Source organism: Haliotis cracherodii, unplaced genomic scaffold, assembly GCF_022045235.1.
Source record: "Haliotis cracherodii isolate W230 unplaced genomic scaffold, xgHalCrac1.p SCAF_11, whole genome shotgun sequence".
Lineage (NCBI taxonomy): Eukaryota > Metazoa > Mollusca > Gastropoda > Lepetellida > Haliotidae > Haliotis > Haliotis cracherodii.
The window spans coordinates 6,454,220-6,470,623 of NW_027266266.1; the positions used below are offsets into that span (position 1 = coordinate 6,454,220).

Here is a 16,404-nt window from a genome sequence, read left to right on the forward strand (position 1 = left end):
TATTTAAGGGATGCCGGTACTGATACAGCTCTGTTGCATTTTTGCATTTGCAGCTCATTTTGCACATGTTGTATTCATACGCTCATTGCTCGGTTAGACATGGCGGAAATATGTTGATTCAGGAATAAATAGGATACAAAACTCGTTCCCGTTTCATATCAAGCTCAAGATGATTCCCCTCAGGACGTGAACTTTATATCAACGAGATCCGTTACGTATAATTAATTCCGAGAAAGCAGTTACATCACACTGTGTCCACTTGATGTGGGAGGAAAGCCCGATGTGGTGCAGGACTTAGATTTTGTGAGTGAATAAGTTTGGTTTAACTGGCTTGGTATAACAGTATTCCTGTTATATCACGGCGTTTCAGCTTTGTGCGTAAGGAAAGTGATGCATGACTTCGACGGTCTAAACTCTGCACATGGAATTGCGAGGGAGCACGGGTGGCCCAGTCGTCTAAGGCGCCGCGATTCGCTGTGCAGAGTTGTATCCCTTGGGCACGCCAGGAATCTATGATTGTGGGTTCGAATCCATGTTCGCCCCGATTATGTTTCTAGGTTTGTCAGCACCATACCCGTTCTCGTGGGTTTCACCGAAGTGGTAAACGTCTGAAATCTGTATCACTTCGGGCTTTCCTCCCACATTAAGCTGTCACGCCGTGATATAACTGTAATACTGTTAAAAGCGGCGTTAAACCCAACTCACTCACTCACATGGAATTACGGCACCTGAGACATGTGGCCCATGCAGGCCTTAGCCATTTACCTCTTTGGTGATAAGATCACTTTTGTGGTGCTGGCAAATTACTATGAGACAGATACACAGAGTGAACTGGGATCCGAACTCACGAGGAAACGTTTCTGACACACAAAACTTCCCAGCGCAAGGGACCCTAAACGGGTTGGCCACCGCGTGGGGTAAGAACAGTGGGAATATATTTTAGATAGTAAATTTTCGTTTCTTAATGTCATTTGGAGTACGTCATATACCGCGACTACTGCTACTAGACAGATAGTTACGCGTGGCAAGGACAGTGGGAATATATTTTAGATAGTTAACTTTCGTTTCTTAATGTCATTTTGAGTACGTCAAAATGTATTGTGTTGCTACGAACTGTGTACTGTGTTGAGCACGTGCTTATGGTTCGTTCATATCGTGTTCAAAGGGAGATAATACGTCGTGAGTAGTCTCCCTTTCATTGTGTCGCGGCAATCATAAACACCTGCTGATATCCCAAAATATGAACACTGATTGAGGTGGTGAATGATGTCATCATAAACTCTGTTACATTTGTCAATTATGCTGAGTCATCAACAAAAGACCGAGACATTAAAACTGCCCAGGCCAGTGTTGCAAAACGAGCATATTCCTCAAACGCCTTTACTTTTAAACAACAGAATCTCAACACTTATATGAAATTAACATATCATTTTAGTTTTACCAAAATCAGTAAACGCGCTATAGCGTGACTGGATTTCTTGATGATGTTCTAGAATTTGACACAGAGAGCGGGGGCACGGGTGGCCCAGTCGCCTAAGGCGCCGCGATTCGCTGTGCAGAGTTGCGCCCCTTGGGTCACGCCAGACACCTATGATTATGGGTTCGAATCCCGGTTCGGTTATGTTTCTAGGTTTGTCATCGTGTGCACCATACCCGTGCACGTGGGTTTCACCGAAGTGGTAAACGTCCGCGATAAAAGTTGAATACTGTTAAAAGCGGCATTAAACCCAACTCACTCACTGACACAGAGAGCGCCAATTCCTCTGGAACAGAAATCAATGAACCTCATAAAACAGTGCGGTATTTATAACGGCAAATTCAAAGCTTGGTTTCAGAAAGTAGTTGACACAAAACATAGAGAGTTCATTGTCTGGTTTGTTTACATGCCACCATTGCAGTGCAGGAGTGATCATATAATTTAAACTTCTATTTTGCGTTATACACTCAATTCATGTCAGATATTACAACATGCCTATCAGCACGAAGACCCATTGTTTTCATCGATTATTAGGTACAATTGTCCATTAAAGGCTTTAAACATAAATGTTGCTGTATTTGATTACGATGAATGATTTATTGGCTCGCCTCGTTTCCAATTTGGAATCTCCTGGGCAATGACATGTACGTTCGGTGCTGTATGTTAACTGAAGCATTGTCATGGAAACTGGTACACTGGATACTGTTTATATTGAGTTGAGAACAGAACCATAAGAAGGTCTAGCTTACAAGGAGAACACACCGTTTATTTATTATCCAGTCAGTCGAAAATGTTGAAGGTTTTCCAAAATACCGTTGGCACATCAAGTGATACAGATGATGTACAGGACACATTGTCAAGTGTCCAGAGACTGATAGCATTGTTTGGGTTATCATGGGACTACCAGCAGTCGAAGTCAGCAAAAAGGTGCTCCGTCTCCTCGGTAGCTTCCTGCATATATTCAAGTTTGGTGTGCATAGTTTACATTCTATCTTTTATCCAGATAGCAACATCGTATTCGAAAGCTGAATCGTTCACGGACACAGGTCTCGCCATATTAAGTCACATTATAATTCTGTTATCAATAACCTTTTGGGGTCTCAGTACCAACATCCACAGCAAGCTACGCATATTCTGCGAGCGTCTGCATGAAGCACGGTTGAAGTTTAACAGTTGTGTTCCAAACACAACATTGAGGAAGAGAGTAAAGAGGGCATGTATAAGTATAATAATCCTCGCGGCTTTCACCTGTGTGGCCAGTGGAATCACCTTGAGCTTAATGCCTGAGACATCCAGTGAATTATATTGGCCTTTACTTATCCTGAATGCGATATATGGTGGCTATATCAGTCTTCTGTACCATTCGATATTGCTTCTGTTCTTGTCCATCTCCCTCCTTCTCACCTATGAATATGATGTTTGCACGCTGAGACTGTTACGGGCGTCTGAAGGATCCCTCAAAGAAGAGGATATTGAGGACATTCGAGGTTACCATGCAACACTGACAGGCTTGGTGGAATATGTGTGCTCCTTCATATCCATATACGTGGGTGTTGCCTTTCTCAGCTCCTTTCTCAGTGTTTGTTTCTGCCTGTACATTCTCATCAACAACGTCCCCTCACTTTTAAACACTGGTATTGCGACATTTTGTGTGTACTATTCCATACTGTGTCTCATCACTGTCACCTATCTGGGTGTCAGGCTGCACGAAGCGGTAAGTGTTAGAATGTTATTGTGGAATTGTACATTGAAACCCATTCAGACAGAAAATCACCTATTCTGAATATTAAATGTATGGAATGTGTATACGACTACAAGGGGTTCTATAATTCGTTTGTTTGGACATATTATCATCCTGGTCGATATCTCTGAGGATAGTATGAAATGCCGGGGAAAAAAGTATACTCTTGAAAATTTATTCATTCACAGCATTTCAAATGTGCTCAAAACGTCAGTAGTTTGAATACATTCACCGAACACTGAAAACTTAAGGTCCAAAATACAACCATTATACCCTTATCAAAACATTACCATCGAATGACCATTCTTGTTTGCTTCATTTTGGGCCGCCATCAAAATGGGTGTTTTCCTTCTTTTTCAAAGCAGTTCGGATTAGCAGGGTTTTATAAAGTAAAACCCCAGACCGGTTAAATATCGATATGGCGAACCCAAATAAAGTGTATGTAGTGATTCTACAATGTCTTAAAGCGATTGAATGCATTGTTAATAACTCCTTTAGGATGAAAAACGTGGATGAGTATTGTTTTGTTTCCACTTGTCACTGCAGGTTTAGGGAGCTGGGTTTATCGCCGCTTTTAACAGTATTCCAGTTATATCGCGGCGTGTCAGCTTAATGTGGGAGGAAAGCCCGAAGTGATGCAGGTCTCAAACGTTTACCACTTCGGTGAAAACCACGAGCACGGGTATGGTGCTGACAAACCTAGAAACATAATTGGGGCGAACCGGGATTCGAACCCACAATCATAGGTTTCTGGCGTGCCCAAGAGACGCAACTCTGCACAGCGAATCGCGGCGCCTTAGACGACTGGGCCACCCGTGCCCCCTGCAGGTTAAGGCAAAACCACAGAAACAAATAATTAATGGGACACCTTGGGACCACCAGTGGCATCGTTAGACTATTGTATTACATAATCCGATTTTTTGTCAATCAAAATGTTTTATTTATGAACTAGGATTAGTTTTGAAACTGGAATGTTTGTATACAGGCACACGGACCTCTGAACATTCTGTATGACCTGGCTGGAAGAAATATGCCAGATAGAGTGATTGCACTGGTAAGAAAACATGACAATTCATTTACAGACCACACTTCAACCTCATCTGGCATATTTATGTTAAAATGGTAATTGTATATTTTAAGAACTTGTTCTTCTACGCACGTCAATGTGGCATTTATTAACGGTTAAGCGATATGATCTATGCTATGTAATACATTATTCACATAAGTTCATGTAGTTACTCGAAATCTGGGCATACCTGTGAAAACCTATGTTTGCGGTAAAAGGTTGTCGTAATAAGCGACTAACGGTATCGGGTGGTCACGCTTGCTGACTTGTTGGACACATGTCATCGTATCCTAATTACGTAGATCGATGCTCATGATGTCAATCATTGGATTGTCTGGTCCAGACTCGATTATTTACAGACCGCAGTCATATAGCTGGAATATTGCTGAGTTCGGCGTAAAACAACAATCAATATGTACGCGCGTGCACGTGTGTGTGTTTTTTATTGGAATCCCTACTTAGGCAAAATAGGTAAATGTCTTTTACGGATATAAATGCATACAGATCCACTGGACAGGGAACAAATTAACCACATTTGAACAAATCCGGCAAAGTGTGGTATATAAATGTATACTTTTATTATATTAATATCCCAATGAACATCAAACATTAAGCAACTCTCACTGAGATGGCCTTATTGTCCGTTAGGCCTATCAGAACAACCGACGTCCTCACACACCCACATGCTCCTGTAACACACAATCTCACCTTCACACATTTCATGTTTCCAGGTTTCATTTCTAACTTGCACTTCAAACTGTGTCTTAGTTTGCGGGAAACTCCTCTAATATTTGAAACTGATCGTTAGTGACTTTGCTGGCTCTAGCCTCACGGCCCTCTTCCAGACCTACGGAGTTTGTTCTGATTCCTTAGGGTAGTAGTTCGGTTTCACACAGCTGGCACATTTATTCTTCGCTTCATACTTCAATGATCACAAAAACATACCCAGTCATGAGAGGGGTACTGCGGTGCTGTGCCAGGCAACAAATACATACTTTGTCATGCAAATTGTGAGTGTGGCAGATGCTACCGGTAGGACAGTACATGATTACTCTTTTCGCGACACCTGTTGTCATTACTGATTTCCAGAGATCCGTTAATTTGCCTTTTGCACTCAATGGAATCTGTTTCGTTCAGACACGACTATTTGACAGGGTTAATACCGCGAAAATTCACTCACTCATGCATTCTAAGATATCTGACACTTAGGATGCATACTGCCAGATTATCCCCAATGGAACACATAGTCACATTTAATACAATATTAATAGATTTGAAATTATTTTAATCAAGCAGCCTACAGGTTATTAATGTTTAATTTGATAAATGTCATCATGTTCCTGTAGATATCTCATTTGATAAATGTTGTTTAATGATGTCACTTACGGTGGACGTTTAATACGTTTTGCAATTTGGGCATATGTGTTTACACAAATAATGCCAACTTGTGGCACGTGTGACACTAGTCATAACATCAAGTTGACACGTGTCATAACAAGTTCCAGACACAACAAGTTAGATGTGATGGCTTCATTCACCTCAGTGTGGTCACAATCATGGATTCTCTCAAACATGAACAACGCGCTGTAATAAATTCCCTTACCAAGGAGGGACGCAAGGCAAAAGAAATCCATAATCGCATGAGTAAAGTGAAAGGTAACGATGCTCCTGACTATTCCACAGTTTGACGTTGGTCGCTACAGTTTAAAAGTGGTAGAGTGTCCATAGACGATGACCCAAGGTCAGGCAGGCCTTCAGATGCCACCCAACCGGAAACCATTGCTGCTATAGAAAGAAAAATTTTGTCTGACCGATGAGTGAAAGTATCTGAACTTTTTAGGGAATTCCAAATATCAGTTGGAACTATTGTAACCATTATTCATGAGCATCTTGGTATGTTCAAGGTATCTGCAAGATGGGTACCTAGAAACCTCAGAGCTCAAGATCGCCATCAGAGAACTGAAAGTTGTCAAGACCTCCTGAATCTCTATACTGCTGATGAAGCCGGGTTTCTTTCTCGTCTAGTGACAGGTGATGAAACATGGATCCACCACTGGGACCCAGAAACTACATTGGAATCCATGCAACGGAAGCACCCCAATTGTCCGCCTCCGAGGAAGTTTCGCACTCAACCATCGGCTGGCAAGGTAATGACCACCATATTTTGGGATGCAAGAGGCATATTACTGATTGATTACATGCCACCAAAAACTACATTCAATGGACAGTATTATGCTAATGTAATAAAAGAATTGCGAAAATCTATTCGCCAGAAACGCCATGGGATGTTAACACATGGTACTCTACTTTTTCATGACAACGCTCCGGTTCACAAATCGAGAATTGCACAGGCCGCCATATGTGAATGTGTATTCGAACAGTTAAATCATCCACCCTACAGCCCAGACCTACCCCCCAGTGACTATTTCCTGTTCCGGCAAATGAAATCTGCCCTACGCGGAAGACGCTTCCAGGATGACGAGGACATAAAGGCTGCCACAGAGGCGTGGTTAGAGGGCCAATCGGCGGATTTCTATAAAAGTGGTATTAAAAGATTGAAGGGCAAATGGAATAAGTGTATTGAGGTGAATGGAGATTATATTGAAAAATAAATGTTTAAAAGATATTCTGCAACTTGGTCTTATACTGAAGTTGCAAAACGTATTGAATGCCCCTCGTATCATAAAAAAATAATAATTTTGGAACATTTATATTATTATGTTGTTATTATTTAATTTATTAAATAGTATATGTAACTTAATAAATATATAGTGTCTTATCAATAGCTTATTTTTCTCACGAACTGTACTCCCAGGTCACATTATTCGCAAACAAGTTGTCTCAACGTCAGATCGGAATCAGTGCTTTAGGCCTAATGACCATCACGAAGGACACGATCCTAACGGTATGTTGAATTCATTTATTCATTTATATTCTTCGCTAAAACCCAAACAAAATATATATATATTGAAGCTATATATATAAATATATATATATATATATATATATATATATATATATATATATATATATATATATATATATATATATATAATCTTCATTACAGCCCAATAACAAATTGTAGTTCCATTACCTTGTTTTGTTTTTGACACAGATCATCGGGACCCTCCTCACCTATGTTTTCATCGTGATCCAGTTTAAACCGGAATCAACTGGTGGATTGCGGCAGGATACAAACACCACGGCAGGATAACTGCATCAAGTCGTATTTGACTTGTGCTTGAAGTTTGTGCACTAATGGCTTTGCAGCTTTTGTTTGTAATGTTTTGAAATCGTCGCTGTGGACACCATGCTTTCAACCGCCTTTGAAAGTGTTCATTGATAATGGAACAACTTTTTAATTATTGATTCACATGTTTTCAGCAAGATGCAGGCTCAATTGATTAAAATAGGTAACGTAGTGAGAGGAAAGAGTGTTATCTCCCTTACATCATTCGTCCCTCTCAGACACGTGGTCTCAATTTTCCTAATTATACCTATACAAACTTAAGCCTTTTCTCAGAATGAATGCATCGATATCCAACTCATCCATACATAAAAATGGCTGCCGATCACTGATCGCTCGGGTGTTTTAGGCAACGATGGTTTTGGTACAGGTATCTACTATATTGGTAATAACTCTTTCTACATAATTACTTAATGCTCATGTCGTGTCCCCTTGTATGGAATGTGGTGTATATACCCTTTAACATGTTTGTTTGTTTTTTGCTTAAGGCCGCACACTATGGTAAGTGGTCGACTGTCTGTTGGTTTTCAGTAGTACTTACCAGATTTGTATTTTTAACACTGCACTCAGCAATATTCCAGCCATTTGACGGCGTTCCGTAAATAATCGAGTCTCGACCAGACATTCCAGTGATTGACATCATGAGCATCGATCCACGCACTTGGGATACAATGACATGCATCAACCAAGTCACCGAGCCTGACCACCCGATCCCGTTAGTCACCTCTTACGACAAGCATAACATGTATATACACAACTCTCCTATATAATTCTTAGAGTGTGGCTCATTTATTATACTACTGTATTCTTATGTTTTTTTACATGTGCGTATGAGGTGAGACTCAAATAAATTATTCGTCTGTTTGTCCAAGTGATTCGCCCTGACTGCTTGGATGATGAGAAGGCACCACTAAACGAAGGCAAATGGTTTGCATACAAATGGTAACATGCATGGAACTGGTAACGTTAAAAGGAAACTGAATGCGATATGAAAGTCAACGTAACCTCCTCAGCGATTCTTTATCGCGAGGACATAGTGAGCTTACAAAAACACTGCCTTGATCTCAGCGATTCAAACCAGACGAAACCCCGCATATATCTGTCCTGTTGCATCATGTAAATTACATCTATCCCAATTACCTCCAGAAAACAATGCTATCTTCCAAAGACCTAGGAAACTGACAAACAAATCTTCCAACAATCACGGGTTCACTGCACAGGCACTTGCCAATGAACATGATGAAATCAATTAATCAATGTTAGTTGAGGTGAAATGGGGTTTAACGTCGCGTCCAAGATTATAGCAGTTATATAGCGACGTGCATGTACGTGTGTGCTTGTACTAGTCCGGACTGATGCCGATTTATAGTGCTAGCTCACTGAGATAGCATGCCGCAGTTTAACATGAATAGCCCACTCAGACACAGTATACTGACTCCGAGCCGACCAGTCCTTGCTTTAGCCCCTTAATGCCGAGCGCCAGACAGGGTAACAACAAGTACCATCTTTTAACGTCTTTTGGTATGACGCGGCCGGGGATCGAACCCCGGACCTTCCGCTCTCCGGGTGGACGCTCTACCACTAGACAACGGAGGCGGTCCAATTAATCAATACGTGCACGAACAACTGTGACCACAGTCACACTTGTTTCACATGCTGATGTCGAATGGCATCACATCATGAAACTGGCGGGTCAAAAGATTGAAGAATCCGACATGTCAAGCCATTTCAACTCGTCTTCAGCAAGGCTTATTAACGCCGTTATTCATTCATCCTTCAGGTTGGTTCATTGGCAATCACCATGTACCCACATTCTCGTTCCCAGTAAAGTCATGGGCTGATGTTGAACCACATCACAGATCGGGGTTCTCATCTGATTCCTGAAGCTGTCAATGACACGGAGGCTGGCTGTCAACACCTTCTTTGGCAGCCATTGGCTGGAGTAACGGTTTAGTAGGTCAGGTTACGACACGTCCAAGGTCGGGGTGGAGATGTAGCTATATTGACTTTGTATTATTTTCAGGATGTAAGTGCTAACTAACACGACGTACACATATAAATAAAGGATACAAAACCCCTTTCAATATACAAGAGAAATCTCTGCATAAATTGCACGATTACTACTGTATTATTAGCATGTGTTTATAAATCACTATCAAATAGTAAAAAATGATACCAGGGGTTCGCAAAAAGGTAAGCGTATCCTGCCCCACCATCAAATACACATGCAAAGGCAAGTCAATTGTTCACCTGAAGAAACAAGGGAACATATGTTACAAGTCAAAATGGGGAATTGCATCGGACATAAATGTTGTCGCTGAAGCGTCAAATTTCGAAATGTTCACCGCATGTCTACAACAAAAAGTTTTGAAAGCTTTACAGAGGCCATAAATGTTGAATCTTGATCAAACAACTACAGAGCAAGAGTCGTATGACGCTCTTTGAAATCTTGATAGAAAGAGCATGCTCGATTGTATCTCGTAAGTTATAATAAATAACTTGGGGTGGCCCAGTCTTCTAAGGTGCCGCGATTCGCTGAGCGGAGTTGCGTCCCTTGGGCACGCCAGAAACCCATGATTGTGAGTTCGAATCCCGGTTCGCCCCAATTATTTTTCTAGGTTTGTCAGGACCATACCTTTGCTCATGGGTTTCACCGAAGTGGTATACGTCTGAGATCTACATCACTTCGGGCTTTCCCCTCACATTAAGCTGACACACAGTGATATAACTGGTTGAATAATGTAAAAAGCGGGGTTAAAGCCAACTCACTCACTCCTCAATTGGATTTGGTATTTTATACCATATGTGAAAATGTTAACAAACATTTTTTCAGTCATCCTGTGTTCATTGCCCAACGTTAACGTGGACTGGCGATGCTATTACCAGCAGACACCAGAGGGAGACATGTATATTAAATAAAGCCAAGGTGGAGTGTTAGAGTGAAAGTAAATATTACTTGACTGCATTTCGGAACAGAGAATTTATCGGGAAGCATTAGCGTGCACATGCATCAACCTCTTCTGCGGAATTGTATTTGCTGAGTCATCATTTGAAATGACATTTGTCTGAATTGAAGATAGTAGCTAATACTACTTAAACAAAAAGCTTTTATCTAAATGTGATCATTGCAAGTGACTAAACAATGCAGCGCAGTATCTTGCAAACCAATTGACATGGCGACATTCCTCGATAAAAGTCGGCATTTGATATGATATACTGAGACTGCTAGCTGGATTGACGTGACGCAGCAATAGTTTCTCTCACCATGTCTCGTGTTCAGCCACAGCAGGCATCATCTTCATCTGATGGAAAGAAAGAAACAACCAACTCAAGATCTGTACTGCAACTACTTAACCCAGTGTTAATCCTGATGCGTGTTTGTGGAATAAGCACTGGTCCACATGTTACTGTGGAGAATATTGGATGCACTGACGACCGTTTCAGACTGCTTCACAAAGATGGGTGGTTCCATATACTCTACTGTGTCCTCATAAACTCATATCTTTGGATCTACACAGGAATACTTGCCTATAACGTTGCACTGCTTGTACCGATGTCAAGCGAATGGATAAGAGTTTTCCAAATAATGGCTCTGAATCTTATGGCATCTGGGTTTTGTACTTTGGCCTCATTGAACTATCGGGATGCAACATACCAGTCTTGGTGTAAGGATTTCTACTTATATGAACAACGTTATGGTGTTCAAGAAAATATGAAAAACATGGTAAAGAAAAGCAGGATGGTTGTTGCGTTTTTGATGTCCTTTGGTATTTGTGTGACAGCAGTTATGTTCACGTATGCCCTTGTCATCCCAGAAGTTGGAGAGCTTACTTTCTTTAATGCTTTGGGATGGTTGAACTATTTGATATTAATCATCAATTATTTCCTTTGCTCCAGTTTAATAGCGAGTTCTTTTGTGGGTGCAGTGATTGGAACATACCCTCTTTGTTCTGAACTTGACGTGATAAACATAATTATGAAACGATGCGTCGAACAAAACATGAATCATCAAGAAAGCCAGACATTCAGATCGGAATGTGCCCCTGAATATCAGTGTGTAAAGTGTGTAAAACTAACAGACATAATACGTCGACATAAGCACATCTGTTCTTTAATATCTGGATATGGTGACTCTATTGCATACTTTCAATTCGTATCGTTTTTCATGTCACTGCCGCTGTCATGCTTTTCACTGCATGTCCTCCTGACACGTATGGAATCACAAACTACTGTTGTCCTGTGTACGAGTATCCTGGTCGCTTGCAGTGTGGCGTGCATCGTGTTGTCCGTGACAGGCGTGAGGGTCAACGTGAAGGTGAGTATGAAGTCGATAACAGATTTCGATACCTGATTTTCCCTATGAGAAATGGATTCTGATTGGACAGTCAGAGGTTCAAATCACAATCCGTAAAATAACTGGACTACTGTTCAAAGCGCCGTTAAACCCAACTCACTCACTCACTCATAAAAACAGTATGCTTATCTTCTCACTTTTTTGCACTTTTAATCAAAACATTCTGCCCATGAATAATGATTTATCCATGACACAAGGATATCATAATGCTACTTTCATCACGTGTGTTGTAACAGGCTCATGCTGCACTTCAAAGCGTCTTAAAGATCTCGACGGCCGACCTCAGCGAAACAACCATGAGAGAAGTGAGTAGTAGGACTTACTAAAGCGAAATCATGTCAGTTAAAATTGTCCTGTTGTGAAATAAGCAGTGCTTGGGATGTGGGATCGGTGTCTGGTCCAGCTGTGAATGTTTACACAGATAATATCACGAATCCTCTCGAAATCAGCTATTGGTTTTCAATTTCATTTACTTACAGGCGAAATGAACCACCTGTCACTTGTTTCTTTCTCTCAGATTACAAATGATTGTGCAAATAAAATGCATTGTGTCGACATTTCAGGTGCGTCAGTGTACAGTTAGGTGTCGCATAATAGTGCTCAGTAATCAGTAATCATGTTTTCACCTTACCAGAAAAGATTAGATATTGATTTTGAGACCATTTTGCATTTAATGAGATGTGGATTTGAAGACTACAAGACAGCCTTGCTACAGAATTGGTTTGTTGTTTAACGCCGCACTCAGCAATATTACAGCTATATGACGGCGGTCTGTAAATAATCGAGTCTGGACCAGACAATCCAGTGATTGATATCATAAACATCGATCCACGCAATTGGGATCGATGACATGCATCAACCAAGTCAGCGAGCCTGACCACCCGATCTCGTTAGTCGCCTTTTATGACAAGCATAGTTGCCTTTTACGGCAAGCATGGGTTGCTGAAGACCTATTCTACCCCGGAATCTTCACGGGTCCTTGCTACAGAAACTGAATATTTGTCACAGGTGAACCAGTCCACAAGCCTGCTCACTGGGACAACAATTGGCTACAGCGTGTATGGTCTCTTTACCATCACTCCATCGACTCTTCTTACGGTAGGTTGATAACTAATTTTTAAAGTGTTTCTTAAACGGGAGCTCAAAAGAGAGGAAACAGGAAACGAATATATTGAAGAAATAGGTTTTTAACAGGAAAGTGTGGCTAGTGTGGATGTTCATGATCAGAAGATTTGAACAATGGTTTCTGGAGACTTGGTGTTCTGAACTACATATGTTATTATTGTTTCAGATTGTTGGAACTTTGGTGACCTACTTTGTGGTGGTTCTGCAGTTTCGTGCGCCAGACTGCGAGACGAGTCTGGAAACATTGTGGCAGGATCTGGTGGCCAATGTTACTCTACTTCTGGAGGGTATGCGAAATGCTACGTCACATACATAGGTGCATTAACACATCATGTAAACATGTGCCTATTATTTCTTTAACAACTTCTTCTTGTTGCTTCACTGTCGATATTATTTTCAGTGTACCTGTAAAACTATTGTGGGTAAGGTAGACATCTTGATTGGTTTGGAAGTTTACATTTTGTAATGGCATAATACCGTTTAATTAAAATTTTGAAAAATATTTTGTTTGTTGTTTGTTTAATGCCGCACTCAGCAATATTCCAGCTATATGACGGCGGTCTGTAAATAATCGAGTCTGGTCCAGACAATCCAGAGATTGATATCACGAGCATCGATCCACGCATTTGGTTTGGTTTGCTTGTTGTTTAATGCCGCACATCGACAGGCAGTCACGCCTACAAGTGACTCTCTCTCAGGCCGTCTTTCACTGCTTGTTCGGAGAGCCGTCTCTCGTACGCGTAACGGGACTGTGGGACGACTTGTTTACCAGTTACGAGCAGTTTGAGGAAAGTATATATGTTTCAACGCGCTGGCACATAGGTGTGCGTTCGTGTGCCCGAAAAAGTATATATATGTTGTTACACTACACACGGGTCTATAACACTTCGATACAAGAGTAGGGGGGGCTCCTATGTGCTGTGTGTCGGGAGCAACAAAATTAAAGAAGTGCCACTCAGCGTGAACCCAGGGGAGATTTGGGTTACATAGACTGGCGGCAAGTCACCCTCACCATGCGAGAACCAAGCTACATATTGGTTGGTTGATTGGTTGGTTGGTTGGTTGGTTGTTTTACGCCGCACTCAGCAATAATCCAGCTATATGACGGCGGTCTGTAAATAATCGAGTCTGGACCAGACAATCCGGTGATTGACATCATGAGCTTCGATCCACGCAATTGGAATCGATGACATGCATCACATTTGTTTGTGTTTTGGTTTGGTTTGTTTGTTTTACGCTGCACTCAGCAACATTCCAGCTATATGACGGCGGTCTGTAAATAATCGAGTCTGAACCAGACAATCCAGTGATTGACATCATGAGCTTCGATCCACGCAATATCGATCGATGACATGCATCAACCAAGTCAGCAAGCCTGGCCCCCCGATCCCGTTTGTCGCCTTAATGTTTTACGCCACACTCAGCAATATTCAAGCTATATCACGGCGGTCCGTAAATAATCGAGTCTTGACCAGACAATCCAGTGATTGATATCATGGGCTTCGATCCACGCCATTGGGATCGATGACATGCTTCAACCAAGTCAGCCCGTTCGACCACCCGATCCCGTAAGTCACCTCTTACGACTAGCATAGTCGTCTTTTACGTCAAGAGCAAGCACGGCAAGCATGGGTCACTGAAGACCTATTCCACCCGTATATTCACGGCCCTTGATAAATATTATTAAATAATTTAATTCATGATATAAGAGCTTATTATTAACCGAAAGAGAACATTGGAACAATTCTTTGTCTGTAAAATACACTTAAGGTGAGATTTAGAAATACTAATTGTATACTGCAAATAATCAGATTTTCAAGATTTTTGAAAAAGAAAGCAAAAACATACAAATAAACAGTCGTTTGGGCTTTCAAAATGCAATAAACCTTTGGGAAATCATAATGTCTCACAAAATTTTGATACATGCTAAAGAAGTTAGCAGAAAACATGTCTAGAGCACGAGCCCGTTCTCCGTCACCCAGCCCTCGGCGCAATGACGGATGCTTCGCTTGCGGCGAGCGGGGACATTTCAAAGCTGACTGTGCCAAAAGAAGCCATAAGCCAGAGAAGAAAGTCAACTTCACGATTCCTCAACCAGGTTCCCCAAACTCCCAAGGACTCAACAAGACGGACTTGTTTTACCCTATAAAACAAGTAGGGTACTACACCGATGAAGAAACCAGCCTCCCAATGATCAACATTAACACCCTGACCCAAAGAGTCTCAATCATGATCACCTTGAGATACAGGATTTCTCAACCGAAGATGTGATTGACAGTGGAGCAGAGATGACTGTTATGTCCAACAGGCTGTTCCGTAATTTGACGGACCAACCACCAACAGTACAAGAAGTCATGTTGAAGAATGCAGGGAGAGATCTTAAAATGAAAGGTTTCATAACGGATATGACAAGAATCGACTAGCATCCAAGACTAGTATTCCCCCAAACTCTGTCTGAATGGTCAAGTGAACGCTAGACGATGAACTTCGTCAGTATATGACGGGGCCCCGTGAGACCATCCTGGGAAAAGTTTTTATCCCTGGAATACTACATGGGCCAGGCAAAGAGCCAGTCATATGCATGGTAAATCCCACAGAGAGTACCGTCAAGGTAGGCGAAGGACAGGAGGTAGGCTAAGCTTCGGAGGTGGAGGAAATCAGTCCAGATTGAGATACCCGGGAGCAATGCCAAAGTGACGCCAAGCCAATCAAGCAGAGGATGTGAAGAATACCTCTCAGGTTTGTGGAAGAAGAAGCACATCTCAACAAAATGCTAAAGGCAGGAGTCATTCAACCTTCTACTTCTGAGTGGGCTGCAGCACCGGTGCTTATATGCAAGTCTGACCGAAACATCAGAACGCTGCTTATCAAGGATCCCTGTTGAAGACTCCTGTGAGTCCTACCAGTCTACAATGGAAAAAGAATCCTTGCCATGTGGAGGGTGCAGATACTGCCCAAAAGCCCACCAGAATTGGGAGCAGTTCGCCGAAGAAGCAGATTACACGGTCCCGCTTGCTGGCCGAACCCCAAGAGTCCGATCGAATCAAGTGCTTAAGTACCAGGCCGGCCCCTCGGAGTGCCGTCAATAGGCTTCTGCACTACAGAGGATATGTTAGAGGAATTCTCTAAGGGGGAAGAAAGAATTAGGGAGGATTCGAGCATCCCAGTGGAAACAGTAGCCATCAAAGTTGATGGGGGACGGGATGTTAATGTCAGGTCGTCAGTGACTGAGCCACAGGAAACAGATGTGGAATCCTCTAGCTCTTTTGGGCATTCCAAGGGGAAATTAGCCAGCGCCCATCAAGAAGATATGGATTTAAGAGGGTTGAGAGAATGGATGGAAGAAGGGAAATCCCCGCAAGACGCTCAACTTTCCCTATCAAATCCAGCAGCA

General features: G+C 41.9%; 2 protein-coding genes across 2 annotated transcripts; both read left to right on the forward strand.

Moving 5' to 3' along the window:
• Positions 1-2,756: 2,756 nt before the first annotated feature.
• LOC139455321 (gustatory receptor for sugar taste 61a-like) lies at positions 2,757-7,498 on the forward strand. The gene is made up of 4 exons (XM_071236871.1): positions 2,757-3,191; positions 4,204-4,272; positions 7,100-7,189; positions 7,400-7,498. The coding sequence occupies exons 1-4, from the start codon at positions 2,757-2,759 to the stop codon at positions 7,496-7,498; spliced, it is 693 nt and encodes a 230-aa protein (XP_071092972.1).
• A 3,298-nt stretch (positions 7,499-10,796) lies between these two features.
• Positions 10,797-13,326, forward strand: LOC139455322 (uncharacterized). The gene is made up of 4 exons (XM_071236872.1): positions 10,797-11,846; positions 12,122-12,190; positions 12,894-12,983; positions 13,177-13,326. Exons 1-4 carry the CDS (start codon positions 10,797-10,799, stop codon positions 13,324-13,326), a joined length of 1,359 nt encoding a protein of 452 aa, XP_071092973.1.
• The last annotated feature ends 3,078 nt before the right edge of the window (positions 13,327-16,404 follow it).